Genomic DNA, 15,318 nt, shown 5'->3' with positions numbered 1-15,318 from the left:
GAGATCATACACTCTTCTGTACAACAGATAGAGAGAGCTGGTACATTAGGAGATTCCTCACACCCTGTTCCCTACACCAGAGAGAGATAGCATATGAGGAGATCCCTCACACCCTGTTCCGTGCACCAGGGAGGCCTGGTTCATCAGAAAACCCCTCACACCCTGTCCTGTACACCAGAGAGAGATGGTACATCTGGAGATCCCCACACACCCTATTCCATACACTAGAGAGGCCTGGTACATCAGTGGATCCCTCAGACCCTGTTCCCTGCACCAGAGAGAAATGGTTCATCAGGAGATCTATCACACCCTGTTCCGTACACCACAGAGGCCTGGTACAAGGCACTTGACAAGGTAGCCCATGCAACGCTTATTGAGAAAGTAAGGAGGCATGGGATCCAAGGGGAAATGACCTGGTTGAGGAAGTGGAGGGATGGGTTAGTAAACTTGCTGATGACACAAAGGTTGGAGGTGTTGTGGATAGTGTGGAGGGCTGTCAGAGGTTGCAGCAGGATGCAAAAATGGACTGAGAAGTGGCAAATGGAGTTTAACACAGATATGTGTGAGGTGGTTCATTTTGGTAGGTCAAGTATGATGACAGAATATAGTATTAAAGGTAAGACTCTTGGCAGTGTGGAGGATCAGAGGGATCTTGGGGTCCAAGTCCATAGGACACTCAAGGCTACTGCGCAGGTTGACTCTGTGGTTAAGAAAGCATACGGTGCATTGGCCTTAATCAACTGTAGGATTGAGTTTAGGAGCCAAGAGGTAATGTTGCAGCTATATAGGACCCTGGTCAGACCCCACTGTCTTGTACCGTGCTTAGTTCTGGTCGCCTCACTATAGGAAGGATGTGGAAATCATAAAAAGGGTACAGAGGAGATTTACAAGGATGTTGCCTGGATTGGGGAGCATGCCTTAGGAGAATAGAACATAGAACATAGCACAGCACATTACAGGTCCTTCGGCCTACAATGTTGTGCCGACCCTCAAACCCTGCCTCCCATATAACCCCCCACCTTAAATTCCTCCATATACCTGTCTAGTAGTCTCTTAAACTTCACTAGTGTATCTGTCTCCACCACTGACTCAGGCAGTGCATTCCACGCACCAATCACTCTCTGAGTAAAAAACCTTCCTCTAATATCCCCTTTTTACTTCCCTCCCCTTACCTTAAAGTCATGTCCTCTTGTACTGAGCAGTGGTGCCCTGGGGAAGAGGAGCTGGCTGTCCACTCTGTCTATTCCTCTTAATATCTTGTACACCTCTATCATGTCTCCTCTCAAACTCCTTCTCTCCAAAGAGTAAAGCCCACTAGCTCCCTTAATCTCTGATCATAATCCATGCTCTCTAAACCAGGCAGTATCCTGATCCTCCTCTGTACCCTTACCCGAGTTGAGTGAACTCGGCCTTTTCTCCTTGGAGCAACGGAGGATGAGAGGTGACCTGATAGAGATATATAAGGTGATGAGAGGAATTGATCGTGTGGATAGTCAGAAGCTTTTTCCAAGGGCTGAAATGGTTAGTACGAGAGGGCACAGTTTTAAGGTGCTTGGAAGAAGGTACAGAGGAGATGTCAGGGGTAAGTTTTTTTTACGCAGAGAGTGATGAGTGTGGAATGGGCTGCCGGCGACAGTGGTGAAGGTGGATATGACAGGGTCTTTTAACAGACTCCTGGATAGGTACATGGAGCCAGAAAAATAGAGGGTTATGGGTAACCGTAGGTAATTTCTCAGGTAAGGACATGTTCAGCACAGCTTTGTGAGCCAAAGGGCATGTATTGTGCTGTAGGTTATCTTTGTTTCTCTGTTTCTACATCAGGAGATTCCTCATGCCCTGAAAACCAGAGAGAGATGGTTCACCAGGAGATCCCTCACACCCTGTTCCCTTCACCAGAGAGGCCTGGTTCATCAGGAGATCCCTCACACCCTGTTCATACACCAGAGTGGGCTTTTACATCAGGATATCCCTCACACCCTGTTCCCTTCACCAGAGAGAGATGGTTCATCAGGAGATCCCTCACACCCTGTTCCATACAACAGAGAGAGAGAGCTGGTTGATCAGGAGATCCCTCACACCCTGTTCTGTACACCAGAGAGGCCTGGTTCATCAGCAGATGCCTCACACTCCGTTCCATACACGAGATCCCCCATACATTGTTCTGTACAACTGAGGGAGAGAGCTGGTACACCAGGAGATCCCTCATACCCTGCTCCGAACACCAGAGAGGGCTGATTCATCAGGAGATCCCCCACACCCTGTTCAGTACACCAGAGATGGCTGGTACATCTGGAGATCCCTCACCCCCAGTTCTGTACACCAGAGTGGGCTTTTACATCTGGAGATCCCTCACCCCCAGTTCTGTACACCAGAATGGGCTCTTACATCAGGAGATCCCTCACACCTTCTTCCATACACCAGAGTGTCCTGGTTATTAGGAGATCCTTCACACCCTATTCCCTACACCAGAGTGTCCTGGTTCATCAGGAGATCCCTCACACCCTGTTCCCTACACCGGAGAGGCCTGGTTCAGCAGGAGATGCCTCACACTCGGGTCCATACACCAGATAGGGCTGGTACATCAGGAGATCCCTGATATACTGTTCTGTACAACAGGGGGAGAGAGAGAGGGAGTTGCTACTTCAGGAGATTCCCTCTGACACTGTTCTGAACACCAGAGAGAGCTGGTACATCAGGAGATCCCTCACACCCTGTTCCGCACACCAGAGTGGGTTTTTACATCAAGAGATCCCTCATACACTGTTCTGTAGAACAGGGAGATCTGATTGAGCAGGAGCTTACTCGCACCCTGTTGCTCATATGGTGGGGTTGTGGTGGGATGAGTGGAATACTGCAGATCCGTCTCAGGCTGAGGCCCAGCGGGTACACATAACCTCTCCCTGCATACAAAGACCAGATAACAAGGAATTTTATGTCAATTAGTTTATTTGCATACGAGTTTATTTTGGACATTACTCAGTGGGGTTATCCAATTGTGTGTTATTGAATAGCTTACTTCTGTTATTTAAACACCTTTTTATACTGGGTTTAAATCACTGAAGTTCAGGCATTGAAGAACAGACTGAATACTGGGACTGAATCATGGTAACAAGAGGACAAGTGGCTTCAGGACTAGGGTGTATCTCAAGGACAAGAAGCCCCAGGTCTGTGGTCGGTCCTGATGATAAGGAGCCCAGGACAGTGGTGTGTCCTAATGACAAAAGGCACTAGACTGTGGTAGGGCCTGATGATGAGGCACTGGACTGTGGTGTGTCCTGATGTCAAGACGCACTGGAAAGTGGTGTGTCCTGATAACAAGAGACACTGGACTGTAGTTGGTCCTGATGACAAGAGACACCGGATAGTGGTGTGCCGGGTAGACCAGTGGAAGCCGTAGAAAGGATGCAGAGGAGATTTACAAGGATGTTGCCTGGATTGGGGAGCATCTCTTTTGAGAATAGGTTGACTGAACTTGGCCTTTTCTCCTTGGAGCGACAGAGGATGAGAGGTGATCTGACAGAGGTGTTTAAGATAATGAGAGGCATTAATCGATTGACAACAACAAATATTGTTGTTTTATGTCCTCGTTGCCCACAGGAATGATACCGGAAGATTGGAGGGAGGCGAATGTTGTCCCCTTGTTCAAAAAAGGTAGTAGGGATAGTCCTGGTAATTATAGACCAGTGAGCCTTATGTCTGTGGTAGGAAAGCTGTTGGAAAAGATTCTTAGAGATAGGATCTATGGGCATTTAGAGAATCATGGTCTGATTAGGGACAGTCAGCATGACTTTGTGAAGGGCAGACACTGTTTTGTCTAACAAGTGTCTTTGTGTCTAACAAGCCTGATAGAGTTTTTTGAGGAGGAGACCAGGCATATAGATGAAGGTAGTGCAGTGGATGTGATCTACATGGATTTTGGTAAGGCATTTGACAAGGTTCCACATGGTAGGCTTATTCAGAAAGTCAGAAGGCATGGGATCCTGACCCATGGAAGTTTGGCCAGGTGGATTCAGAATTGGCTTGCCTGCAGAAGGCAGAGGGTCGTGGTGGAGGGAGTACATTCATATTGGAGCGTTGTGACTAGTGGTGTCCCACAAGGATCTGTTCTGGGACCTCTACTTTTCGTGATTTTTATTAACGACCTGGATGAGGGGGTAGAAGGGTGGGTTGGCAAGTTTGCAGAAGACACAAAGGTTGGTGGTGTTGTGGATAGTGTAGAGGATTGTCAGAGATTGCAGAGAGACATTGCTAGGATGCAGGAGTGAGCTGAGAAGTGGCAGATGGAGTTCAACCCGGAGAAGTGTGAGGTGGTACACTTTGGAAGGACAAATTCCAAGACAGAGTACAAAGTAAATGGCAGGATACTTGGTAGTGTGGAGGAGCAGAGGGATCTGTGGGTACATCTGCCTCACAGGTAGATAGGGTAGTTAAGAAAGCTTATGGGGTGTTAGCTTTCATAAGTCGAGGGATAGAGTTTAAGAGATGCGATGTAATGATACAGCTCTATGAACTCTAGTTAGGCCACACTTGGAGTTCTGTGCCCAGTTCTGGTCACCTCACTATAGGAAGGATGTGGAAGCATTGGAAAGGGTACAGAGGAGATAGAGGGCACTAGGTAAAGCCTAGGTAGTTTTAAGGTAGGGACATGTTCAGCATAGCTTTGTGGGCCGAAGGGCCTGTATTGTGCTGTAGGTTTTCTATGTTTCTAACTGAGGTCATGATCTTCAAGCAGACAGACGTTGTGGTGTGTTTTGATGATAATGAATTTCCTTGTTACTGAGAGGTTGTCCCATGATGAGGAAACTGGTCCACAGAGTCTCGCTGTGAACCATTCTGGATGGTGGACACTGTGAATGGGTTCATGTTGGGAGTAGACCTCCGCCCTTCTGTCAGGCCTGTTCTCCATCTTTTCTGATGAAAACTGTACAGGCTTGGAGTGGGTGTCAACACAACTATTTATTTTTTTATTGAGATACAGAGCAAAACAGCCCTTCCAGCCCTTCCAGCCATGCCGCCCAGCAACCCTCGATTTAACCCCAGCCTAATGCCCTCTATTTAACTTAGTGCCCTCTATTTTTCTAAGCTCCAGGTACCTATCCAAATGTCTCTTAAAAAACCCTATCGTATCTGCCTCCACCACCGTCACCAGCAGCCCATTCCACGAACTCAGCACTCTCTGCGTAAAAAAACTTACCCCGACATCTCCTCTGTACCTACTTCCAAGCACCTTAAAACTATGTCCTCTCGTGCTAGCCATTTCAGCCCTGGGGAAAAGCCACTGACTATCCACACGATCAATGCCTCTCATTATCTTAAACACCTCTATCAGATCACCTCTCATCCTCTGTCGCTCCAAGGAGAAAAGGCCAAGTTCAGTCAACCTATTCTCAAAAGAGATGCTCCCCAATCCAGGCAACATCCTTGTAAATCTCCTCTGCATCCTTTCTACGGCTTCCACTGGTCTACCCGGCACACCAATGTCCATCTCTCTGACACATCAGTCAAATAGATCTGATGCTGACTGGCCAGTGTTATTTTTAGTGGGATCTTGCTGTTTACAAATCTTCTGATTCACTGTCTCCATCACAACAATGGGCACACCTTAGATCAATAATTTTGTAGTGGACTCACTGGAATGGCAGAGTTCCTTCACTACTTGAACTTAAACTTCACGAGTAAACCAAACTTCTCGTCCTTGGTTTAAAGCTATTGGGCTGAATTCCAATACTCAATCGTCTTTGGTAGTATTTGAACTCTTAACCTTTGGCTTATTTGGGCAGGGGTGAGTATAACATCAGCTTGTTCCAAAAGGTATGCAGTGAAAGACCTCTGGCAGATTGAGTAAACTGGAGCCACAAGTTGGGCTTTGCAGGAACCCTGTAGCACAGCAGAATGAGAGTGTGATGAATATTTGTAGCTCCTTGATTTAGCAGTCTTGTCTGTCAACAGAGCTCAATTCACAGGAACCTCTAGAGATGCCACGGTGCACTGAGAACTGCACTGTCAGAGGCATGTTCTTTTGCAAGAAATGTCTAACTGGGAATCCAGCAGATGAGTTTGAGGGGATTCTCACCAGGCTAATGTTCAGCTCGGTGAAGCAGATCGCATGCTTTTAGTGGGATCCTGCTGTGCACAAATCACCCCTGCGCTGTCTGCATCGCAGCAGGGGCTGTGCTTCAAAAAATGTGTGTATCAATAATTCACAGAATGCAAATCTTTTCTATTTTGATCCGTAACCTTCATGGTCTTAAACACTTGATAGGTTTGCATGTATGGTGTCAAACCCAGTCGACAAATTAATGTAACACCAGGGGGTGTTTATATACAGTATCCCTTTTAGCTGCAAAAAATGCTCAACCAATCTGCACAAGAAGGTTATCATAGAATGTTTCACAGTGTACTCTAGAAGATCTATTGAGACAGGTGGGCAAAGGGTGGGACACAGACAGAGGTTTGAAGAAACATTCCTAAAGAGCAATGGGAGGTGGAGCAGTTTGAAAGGGAATCCAGAAGTTCAGAGCTCAGGCATAGCTCCCAGGGTTGGAGCAATGGGAACTCGGAATTGGGGAACCTTATGGAGAGGGTTTGGGGATGGATGTTAGGTTGGGGCTGGGAGAGGGGATGTGGGAGGTGGGGGAATTGAGTGGAATGGGAGGGTGAGGAGATGTTGGAAAACAAGAGGTTTTGTCTGTGGGTAATTCCAGCTGATTATTAGTAACAACTGTGGTGTCATCAACAGCACAAAAATAAAATCATTTCTCTCCCCCCAAAAATAAAAGAATTTAATTAATGAGGAAAAGGCTTACTAACCATTAAATAAAACCACGGGGTCTGTGGATAAATGAAGGGTTAATACCGAAGAACTGTGCTTTTACGCTAGAATTAAAACAAGGTTAACCCTTTATAAACTGGAAAGATATTTCATTTTCACAAGGATTCACTTGAAGTTTAAGGTAAAGATCATTAAAAAAAAACCTGTTCAAATTACCTCCAAACCTTGGATTTGAAACGTCTCTGCTGGCTTTTTCTTTAACAGGCTATAAATAAGGTCTCTCTTATTGGTTTGGTTTAAATTTTCTATAAAAAACCAAGGCTAAAATTCCTGTAAATGGGTAATCTTGTGTTAACTGTCCTAAACACCAAACAAAGCCATTCAAACTCAGTGCTTTAGAACAATTAAACATACAATTTAGCCTAAGCAGTCTTAAGAATTAGCCATCCGGCCGCTGACTCTACATGGATGTTGAGGGCATTAGGGCAGTGCTTTGGGTCAAAGGTACAATGCCACTCGAGGGATTCTTCTTTGGGACATTTCTCCTGGTCAGTGAGAAAAGGAGTGAATTGTGATTGGCTTCTTTCCATTGCAAACTGGCCAGTCTAGAAATAGAGACAGATGCCCAACTGCCTGATTGGTTGTTGAAGATCTTTTGGCCTCCCACTCATGGGTTTGATGAGTCCCGTTTCCCTCCAAGGGAGCCACTTTACAATGGGAATGTTTGAGTCAGTATTGTTATTCACGGTGATCTATGTGAAAGTAGCGGACAGGTTTCACAGCTGATTGATGTGCTAGCTGAGCCTTGTTTAAGAGAACTCCAAGAGCCTCTAAATCTGAGAGGTACTGTCACATCAGACAGCTCATCTGATAGACCTTCCCCTGAGAGCCTCTTCTCAGAGACATTACTCTCTGGATAAACCTCTTCTATTTAAGACAAACCCACAGATATGTATCGGGATTGATATAGATGTTCTAGCAACATATATCATGGACAGACAAGTAGGCTTTAAACATGCAGGACAACTTATTAACACAATATAAGGTGGTTCTGTAGGTATCAGAGAGGCATTAGCCCCTGAGATCCCATCATACCTTAGCGTTCTGGACAAAATTGTTCAAACATCCTTCAAACACTGAGAAGAGTGAATCTATCATCCTCTGAGAGAGTACACTTATCACCCAAAGTAGAGCACCATCAGACACCTAAGAAAGAGCACACAGCACCCAACACCAATGATAAAGCACCCAGCGCCCGTCCCCAATAATAGAGCACCCATCTGCAATGGTAGAGCACCCAGCACCCATTAAGAAGAACCTAGCACCGAACTATAGAGCACTGGGCACCCTCCAAAGAACAACAAGCACCCATTGATAGAGCACCCATCATCAATGATAAAGCATCCATCACCCACTGATGAAGCACCCATCAACCAAAGATGGATCTCGCATCACCCACTGATAGAGCAACAGGCACCTAATGATGGACCACCCTTCACCCGATAACAGAACACCCATCTGACACTGATAGAGACGGCAGCACCCAATGATAAAGCCCCAATCCCCAAAGATAGAACACCCATCACCCAATAATAGTGCACCCACCCCAATAATAGATCAGCCACCCCAATGACAGAGTACCCATCCCCAGTGATAGAGCACCCATTACCAGATGATAGAGCAACCAGCACCTAATGATAGAGCACCCATCGCACTAATAGAACACCCATCACCGAATGACAGTGCAACCATCACCCACTGATAGAGCACCCATCACCCAATGATAGAGTGCCAAGCACCCATCACTAACAATAACACCCATCTCAAAAACTCAAAATACACTCAAAAACCTCTATAGTTGTACCGTGGAGAGCATTCTGATAGGCTGCATCACTGTCTGGTATGGAGGGGCTACTGCACAGGACCAAAAGAAGCTGCAGAAGGTTGTAAATTTAGTCAGCTCCATCTTGGGCACTAGCCAACAAAGTTCCCAGGACATCTTCAGGGAGCAGTGTCTCAGAAAGGCAGCATCCATTATTAAAGGTCTCCAGTACACAGGGCATGCCCTTTTCTCACTGTTACCATCAGGTAGCAGGTACAGAAGCCTGAAGGCACACACTCAGCGATTCAGGAACAGCTTCTTCCCCTCTGCCATCCGATTCCTAAATGGACATTGAAGCTTTGGACACTACCTCACTTTTTTTAATATGCAGTATTTCTGCTTTTGCACGTTCTAAAAAATCTATTCAATATACTTAATTGATTTACTTGTTTATTTATTATTATGCTTTATTTTTTTCTCTCTCTCTGCTAGATTATGTATTGCAATGAACTGCTGCTGCTAAATTAACAAATTTCATGTCACATGCCGGTGATTATAAAACCTGATTCTGATTCTCCCAATAATACAGCTTCCATCACCCACTGATAGAACAAGCAGCACCTGATAGAGCATCCATCCCCATTGATACAGACCTCAGCACCCAATGATAGAGCACCCATCTCCAATGATAGAGCGCTCATCTCTAATGATAGAGCACCCACCACCCACTATCAGAGCACCTATTAACCGATGATGGATCTGCCATCACCCACTGTTAGAGAAACCAGCACCTAATGATAGAACAGCCTTCACCTGATGACAGAACACCCATCTGGCACTGATAGAGACCTCAGCACCCAATGATTAAGCACCCATTTCTCATGATAGAATGCTCATCACCCACGGATAAAGCACCCAGTACCCAATAATAGAGCACCCAACCCCAATGATAGAGCACCCATCCCCAATGATAAAGCCCCATCACTCAAAAATAGAACACTCATCTCTCAACAATGGAGCAGCCATCACCCATTGATTGACCACACATCCCCAATGATAGTGCACCCATCCTGATTGATAGAGCACCCATCCCCAATGATAGCGCACCCATCACCTGATGATAGTGCAACCAGCACATGATGAAGCACCCTCACCAATAATAGCACACCCAACCCCAATGATAGAGCACCCATCCCCAGTGATGGAGCTCCCATCACCCACTGGTAGAGCCCCCAGTACTCAATGATAAAACACCCATTCCCAATGATAGAGCACCCATTACCCAATAGCAGAGCTCTCATCACTCAACGATGGAGTACTCATCACCAAAGACAGAGCACCCAGCAATCAATGATAGAGCACACACTGGTAGAGCACCCATCCCCAATAAGACCATAAGAGATAGGAGCAGAATTAGGCCAACTGGCCCATCCAGTCTGCTCCTTTATTCAATCATGGCTGATCCTTTTTCTCTATCTCCTCTTCAACCCCAGTTCCTGGCCTTCTCCCCATATCTCACTGGACAATAGAACATTCATCAGCCACTGATAGAGCACCAATCACCCAATTACAGAGCAACCATTACCCACTGATGGAGCACCTATCACCCAATGATACAGCACCCATCCCTGATGATAGAGCATCTGATGATATAGCAACCAGCACCCACTAATAGGGAACCCAGCATTCAATGATAGAGCACCAATCCCCAATGATTGTGCACCTGTTCTGAATGATAGAGCACCCATCTTCCACTGATAGAGCCATCAGGACCCACTGATAGACCACCCAACACCCAGTGATAGAGTACCCATCACCCAATGACAAAGCAACCGTCGCCCATTGATTGAGTACCCATCCCCAATGATAGTGCACCCACCCCAATGAGCATCTATCCCCAATGACAGAGCAACTGGCACCCAATGATAGAGCACCCTTTATTCAGATACAAGAACACCCATCTAAATCCCACTGAACACAAAAAGAGCATCCATCAGTGATATGCAGAGCACCCAGATTGCCCACAAATCACACAAGGGGCACCCATCAAACCCCTCCACTGTCCCATCACTCGTTGATACAAGACCCATTAAACAGGCGGTACCTATCAAAGTAATGGAGCAGGGCAGCTCACATCCATCTCTCCATCTTCTCAGTAATGGAGCAACCAGAACTGCAGATGACACTCCAGCTGTGTCATAGAGCTGCAGCTTCTATACTCAACACTTGGACTGATGAAGGCAAGGACGTTGTGTCCCTTCTTTAGCACTCTATCTACCTGTTACGTTTTCAGTGAGCAACAGACCTTCACCCCATAATCCCTCAGTACATTCATGCTCCGAAAGGTCCTGACTTTTACTCTCCACCTCCCAAACTGCAACATCTCACATGAGTCCAGATTAAACTCTGTTGGCAAGGTTTCTGCCCATATTTTTGACTGATCTATACCCTAAGCACAAGAGATTCTGCAGAAGCCTGAAATTCACAGCAACACACACACACACACACACACACACACACACACACACACACACACACACACACACACACACACACACACACACACACACACACACACACACACACACACACACACACACACACCATCCCCCCCCCCCCCCCCACAAGCAGGTCAGGCAGCATCTATGGAGGGGAAGAAATAGTTGACGTTTCGGACTGAGACCAACTGGATTACTTTCCATACTTACTCCCATGTTCCCATCATGTTCCCATCAACTCACCCCAGATTCTACACACTGTGGCACAATTCACAATGGCTGATTAACCTAACAACCCACACATCTCTGGTGAAATACATATAGTAACAGGGAGAAAGTACAAACTCCACACAATCAGGACCCATGTCACTGGAACAGTCAGGTAATAGCACTAACTGCTGCACTGAGGCAGCCCTGGCATAGCATGTAGCCCACACCAATTGTTCCGGGCCCCAGCGGGTGTCTTGCTGGGTCAGCTAGTTCGAGTCCATTGGAGAGCTGAGCACAAACATCCAGGAAGTACTGTGGGAGAATCATAGGCAGACAGATGAGGCGACAAGTCACTAATTTGGAAAAGGGCAGGAAACTTGTGCTGGTGCTCTGGCTGAAGTTTATCCCTCCCAAGAAAACAGGGACTAGTTCTCACATTACTCTTGGTGGCAACCTGTTGAGTCCTTTACACTTCAAGACTTTCCAATGGGCCACAAAGTAGTTGGCACTGACTTATGAAATGCACCCCCTACTGACAATAACTGGGGGTTTAGGAGTCCAGTTTGGTTCCTCCTGAGAGGAGAAGGTTGAAGAGGAATCTCTACAGTGGTCAGCGGCCTGGTGGCTAATCTTTTAACTTTGACCTTTCACCTGAAGCGTTAAGTGTTAACTGTTGACCTTTGACCTTGCAGATTTTAACTGCTGAAATGTCTCTTTAAACCTTAAAGGCAACTATGATAACGAGCGGCTGGCGATTGCTAGACAGCGAATTCCATATCGTCTTGGTCGGGTAGTAGACGAGTGGCTACTCGACAAAGGTAAAAAAAATTAATTAAAAGCTTTTAACATTTAAAAAAGGAGTCACACACCGTAACAAAAAACTTAACTTTAACTTAACCCAATCATAATTCTATTTTAATTCTTTTAAATGCTAAAACATCAGTAAAATTAAACAAGCCATTTAAAACCTGTTTTAACTGTAGCTGAGTTTACACGTTGATCATTGTTGGTAAGCCTGATTTTGTCTCTTTTCCTGTCCTATTGTGTTAATGCTCCCAATTGCTGTCCGGTGGTTGAAGGGGAACCATTCCGTGAGGTTTCCGTTGAAGCCATTTTGATCTTTGATTTTTGGGAAAGTGTGTCAGCTTCTCCACACCATGCATTCCTTTACAGATTGTGCGGGACAGGACAAGGGGCAGATCTTCCACCGCCCACTATGTAAGCTCCTTTCTCCCACAGTCTCCCCTGTGTTCCCTTCTCCTACCATCTCCCCTCACTCTCCTCTCAGTGGCAGGGATGACAGCAGTCAGCAATGGCTGGAATTTCTGAGAGCAATTTGTAAGGCACAGGATATATACATCCCAAAGAGGAAGAAGTATTCTTAAGACAAAAACAACATAAAAACCAAAGAGAGGGCATTTAATAGAGCAAGAATTAGTAGGAAGTTAAAGGATTAGGAAGCTTTTAAAAGCCAACAGAAGAGAACTAAAAAAGTTATAGAGAAGGAAAAGATAGAATAAGAAGGTAAGTTAGCCAATAATATTAAAGAGCATCTGAGTTCTGGGCATTGACATACTAGTATTCAGAAGAATGAGGGAGGATTTCATTGAAACCTCAATAGAGTAGACGTGGAGACTGTTTCTTATGCTGAAGGGGTATCTAAGATGAGAGGACATAGCTTCAGAATAGAGGGGTGACCTTTTAGAACAAAGATGAGGAGGAATCTATTTAGCCAGAGTCTGTGGAATTTGTTGCCTCAGGTGCCTGTGGAGGCCGTCATGGGGTATATTTAAGGCAAAGCTTGATAGATTCTTGAATAGTCAGGGCATGAAGGCATATGAGGAGAAGGCAGGAGGATGGCGCTGAGAGGGAAAATGGATCAGACATGATTAAATGGAAAAGCAGACTCAATGGGCCAAATGGACTAATCCTCCTCTTATAACTTATGGTCTTAGGATAAGCACATCCCCTCCCTTCTCCTACCCCCAGTCCTCCCCTCCATTCACCCATTCCCCTCCCCTGCCTCCTCCTAACTCCTCCCCACCTTCCCCCTCCATATACCTCTCCCCCTCCTCTCTCTTCTACCCCTCCCTTCTCCTGCCCCTCCCCTCCCTTCCTCTCCCTTCTCCAACCCCTCCCTTCTCCTAACCCCTCACCTCACATCTCCTACTGCTCCCCTACTTTCTCTTCTCTCTTCTCCTAACTTCCCCTCCCTCCTCCTATCCCCTCCCTTCTCCTACCCCATTCCCTCCCCTCCCTTCTTCTACTCCCTGCCCTCCTTCCCTTCTCCTGCTCATCCCTTTTCTTCCCTGCTCCTGCCACTTCTCCTCCTCTCCCTTCTCCTAACCTCCCCTCTCATTCACCTTCCCATTCCCCTCCACCCTTCACCTATACCCCTCACTTCGCTCCCTTCTCCCACTCCAAATTCACTCCCTTCTCCAACCCCTTCCTTCCTCCTTCTCCTAACCTCTCACCTCACATCTTCTACTGCTTCCCTCCCCTACTTTCTCCTACCCTCCCCTCCCTCCCTCCTCCCGTCTCCTCCCCTCTCTTCTCCTAACCCCTCACCTCCAACAGTGGCTCTCACTGCTGATGTCAGTTCCTTTCCTCAGCCCTGCTTTGGGTTGACCTGCTTTCAGCAGAATATCTTGAATGTGCTTGTTGGATCCTTTGGCAAGTGGGCTCTGTGAGCAGGATTTAGAGCTCTCAGCATCGGTGAGTGGATCGATGAACAGATATTGTGATCATGGCTGAGGAATGTACTGAAGCAGTTCTCACTCTCCCTCCAGTGGAATTTTAACCCCCAGCTTGACAGAAGACACATGTATTGAGAATGAGGGAGCAGCATTTGACATGATTGTATAGAGAGAGCATCTCTTTGTTTAAGAGATGCTCCCTCACAGTCCAGGAGATCCCAATTTGATTCTGATCTCTGTGTGTGGAGATGTATGGTATTGAAGGCACTAGAAAAATCAAAAAACACAATCCTCACATTGCTGCCCTGCTCATCCAAATGGAAATAGGCTCTGTTCAGCAGGTAGATGACAGCATCGTCAACTCCAGTGTGTTCCTGGTAGGTAAACTGCAGGGGATCGAGTGCTGATCTGACCAAGGGTCAGAGTTAAGCCAGGACCAGCCTCTCAATGGTCTTCATAATATGTGAGGTCAGGGCCACTGGACAGTAGTCATTCAAAACTTTTGGCTAGCCTTTCTTGGCTACTGAGTCCACACATGATGTTTTCCACACAGTCGGGACCCTTTCCGGGCTGAGTCTCAGATTGAAAATGCGCTGGAGGACTCCACACAGCTGCTCAGCACACTCCTTCAGGTTCACACCATCCGTTCCCAATGCATTGCCATGTCTAAGTTTCCCCAGAGCCCTTCTCACCTGCTCAGTAGTGAAGGTGAGTCCATGATGACTGGGGAATTGGTGGAAGGTGGCTGCTGGAGGAGGTGAAGATTGTGACGATAGCAGTTGGTATGTGGAAGTGTGGATTATAGATGCAGGGCAAGGAGGGGATGTAGACAGTAGTAGCCTGTGTTGTTCATCCACGTGTTGAACTGGAGTGGGGAGGCGTTGGTGCTGAGGGAGCTTTGGGTGCCTCTGCACCTGGACTGGTGTGCTGAAGGGGGTGTGAACAGGAGGGCAATTGTCAAACCTATTGAAGAATTGGGTTAACTCATTAGCCCATTCACGGCTGCATTCCATAAGACCAAAAGATATTGGAGCAGAGGTAGGCCATTCGGCCCATCAAGTCTGCTCCGCCATTTAAACATGTGTTGATCCAATTCTTTCTGTCATCCTCACTCTCCTGCTTTCACCCCATACCCTTTGATACCCTGGCTAATCAAGAACCTATCTATCTCTGCCTTAAATACACCCAATGATTTAGCCTCCACAGCCGCTTGTGGCAACAAATTCCACAGATTTATCACCCTCTGACTAAAGTATTTTCTCTACATCTCAGTTCTAAACAGACGTCCTCCAATCCTGAAGTTGTGCCCTCTTGTCCTAG

General features: G+C 46.5%; 1 protein-coding gene across 24 annotated transcripts in view; it reads left to right on the top strand.

The window, feature by feature from the left end:
• Positions 1 to 15,318, top strand: part of LOC140717693 (neurexin-2-like) — a 1,248,008-nt gene that overhangs the window by 1,102,190 nt on the left and 130,500 nt on the right. For 17 of the 24 annotated variants that reach the window (XM_073031351.1, XM_073031350.1, XM_073031347.1 and 14 more), the window contains one exon: positions 12,031 to 12,120. The exons of the other annotated variants lie outside the window; for them this stretch is intronic. In XM_073031351.1, coding sequence (XP_072887452.1) covers positions 12,031 to 12,120 — 90 coding nt within the window. The remainder of the gene's footprint in view (positions 1 to 12,030; positions 12,121 to 15,318) is intronic. 24 annotated transcript variants of the gene reach the window in all.

This window comes from Hemitrygon akajei, chromosome 28 (genome assembly GCF_048418815.1).
Source record: "Hemitrygon akajei chromosome 28, sHemAka1.3, whole genome shotgun sequence".
Classification (NCBI taxonomy): Eukaryota; Metazoa; Chordata; class Chondrichthyes; order Myliobatiformes; family Dasyatidae; genus Hemitrygon; species Hemitrygon akajei.
The sequence above is the reverse complement of the archived record's forward strand: the minus strand, read 5'-3'. Positions and strand labels throughout refer to the sequence as shown.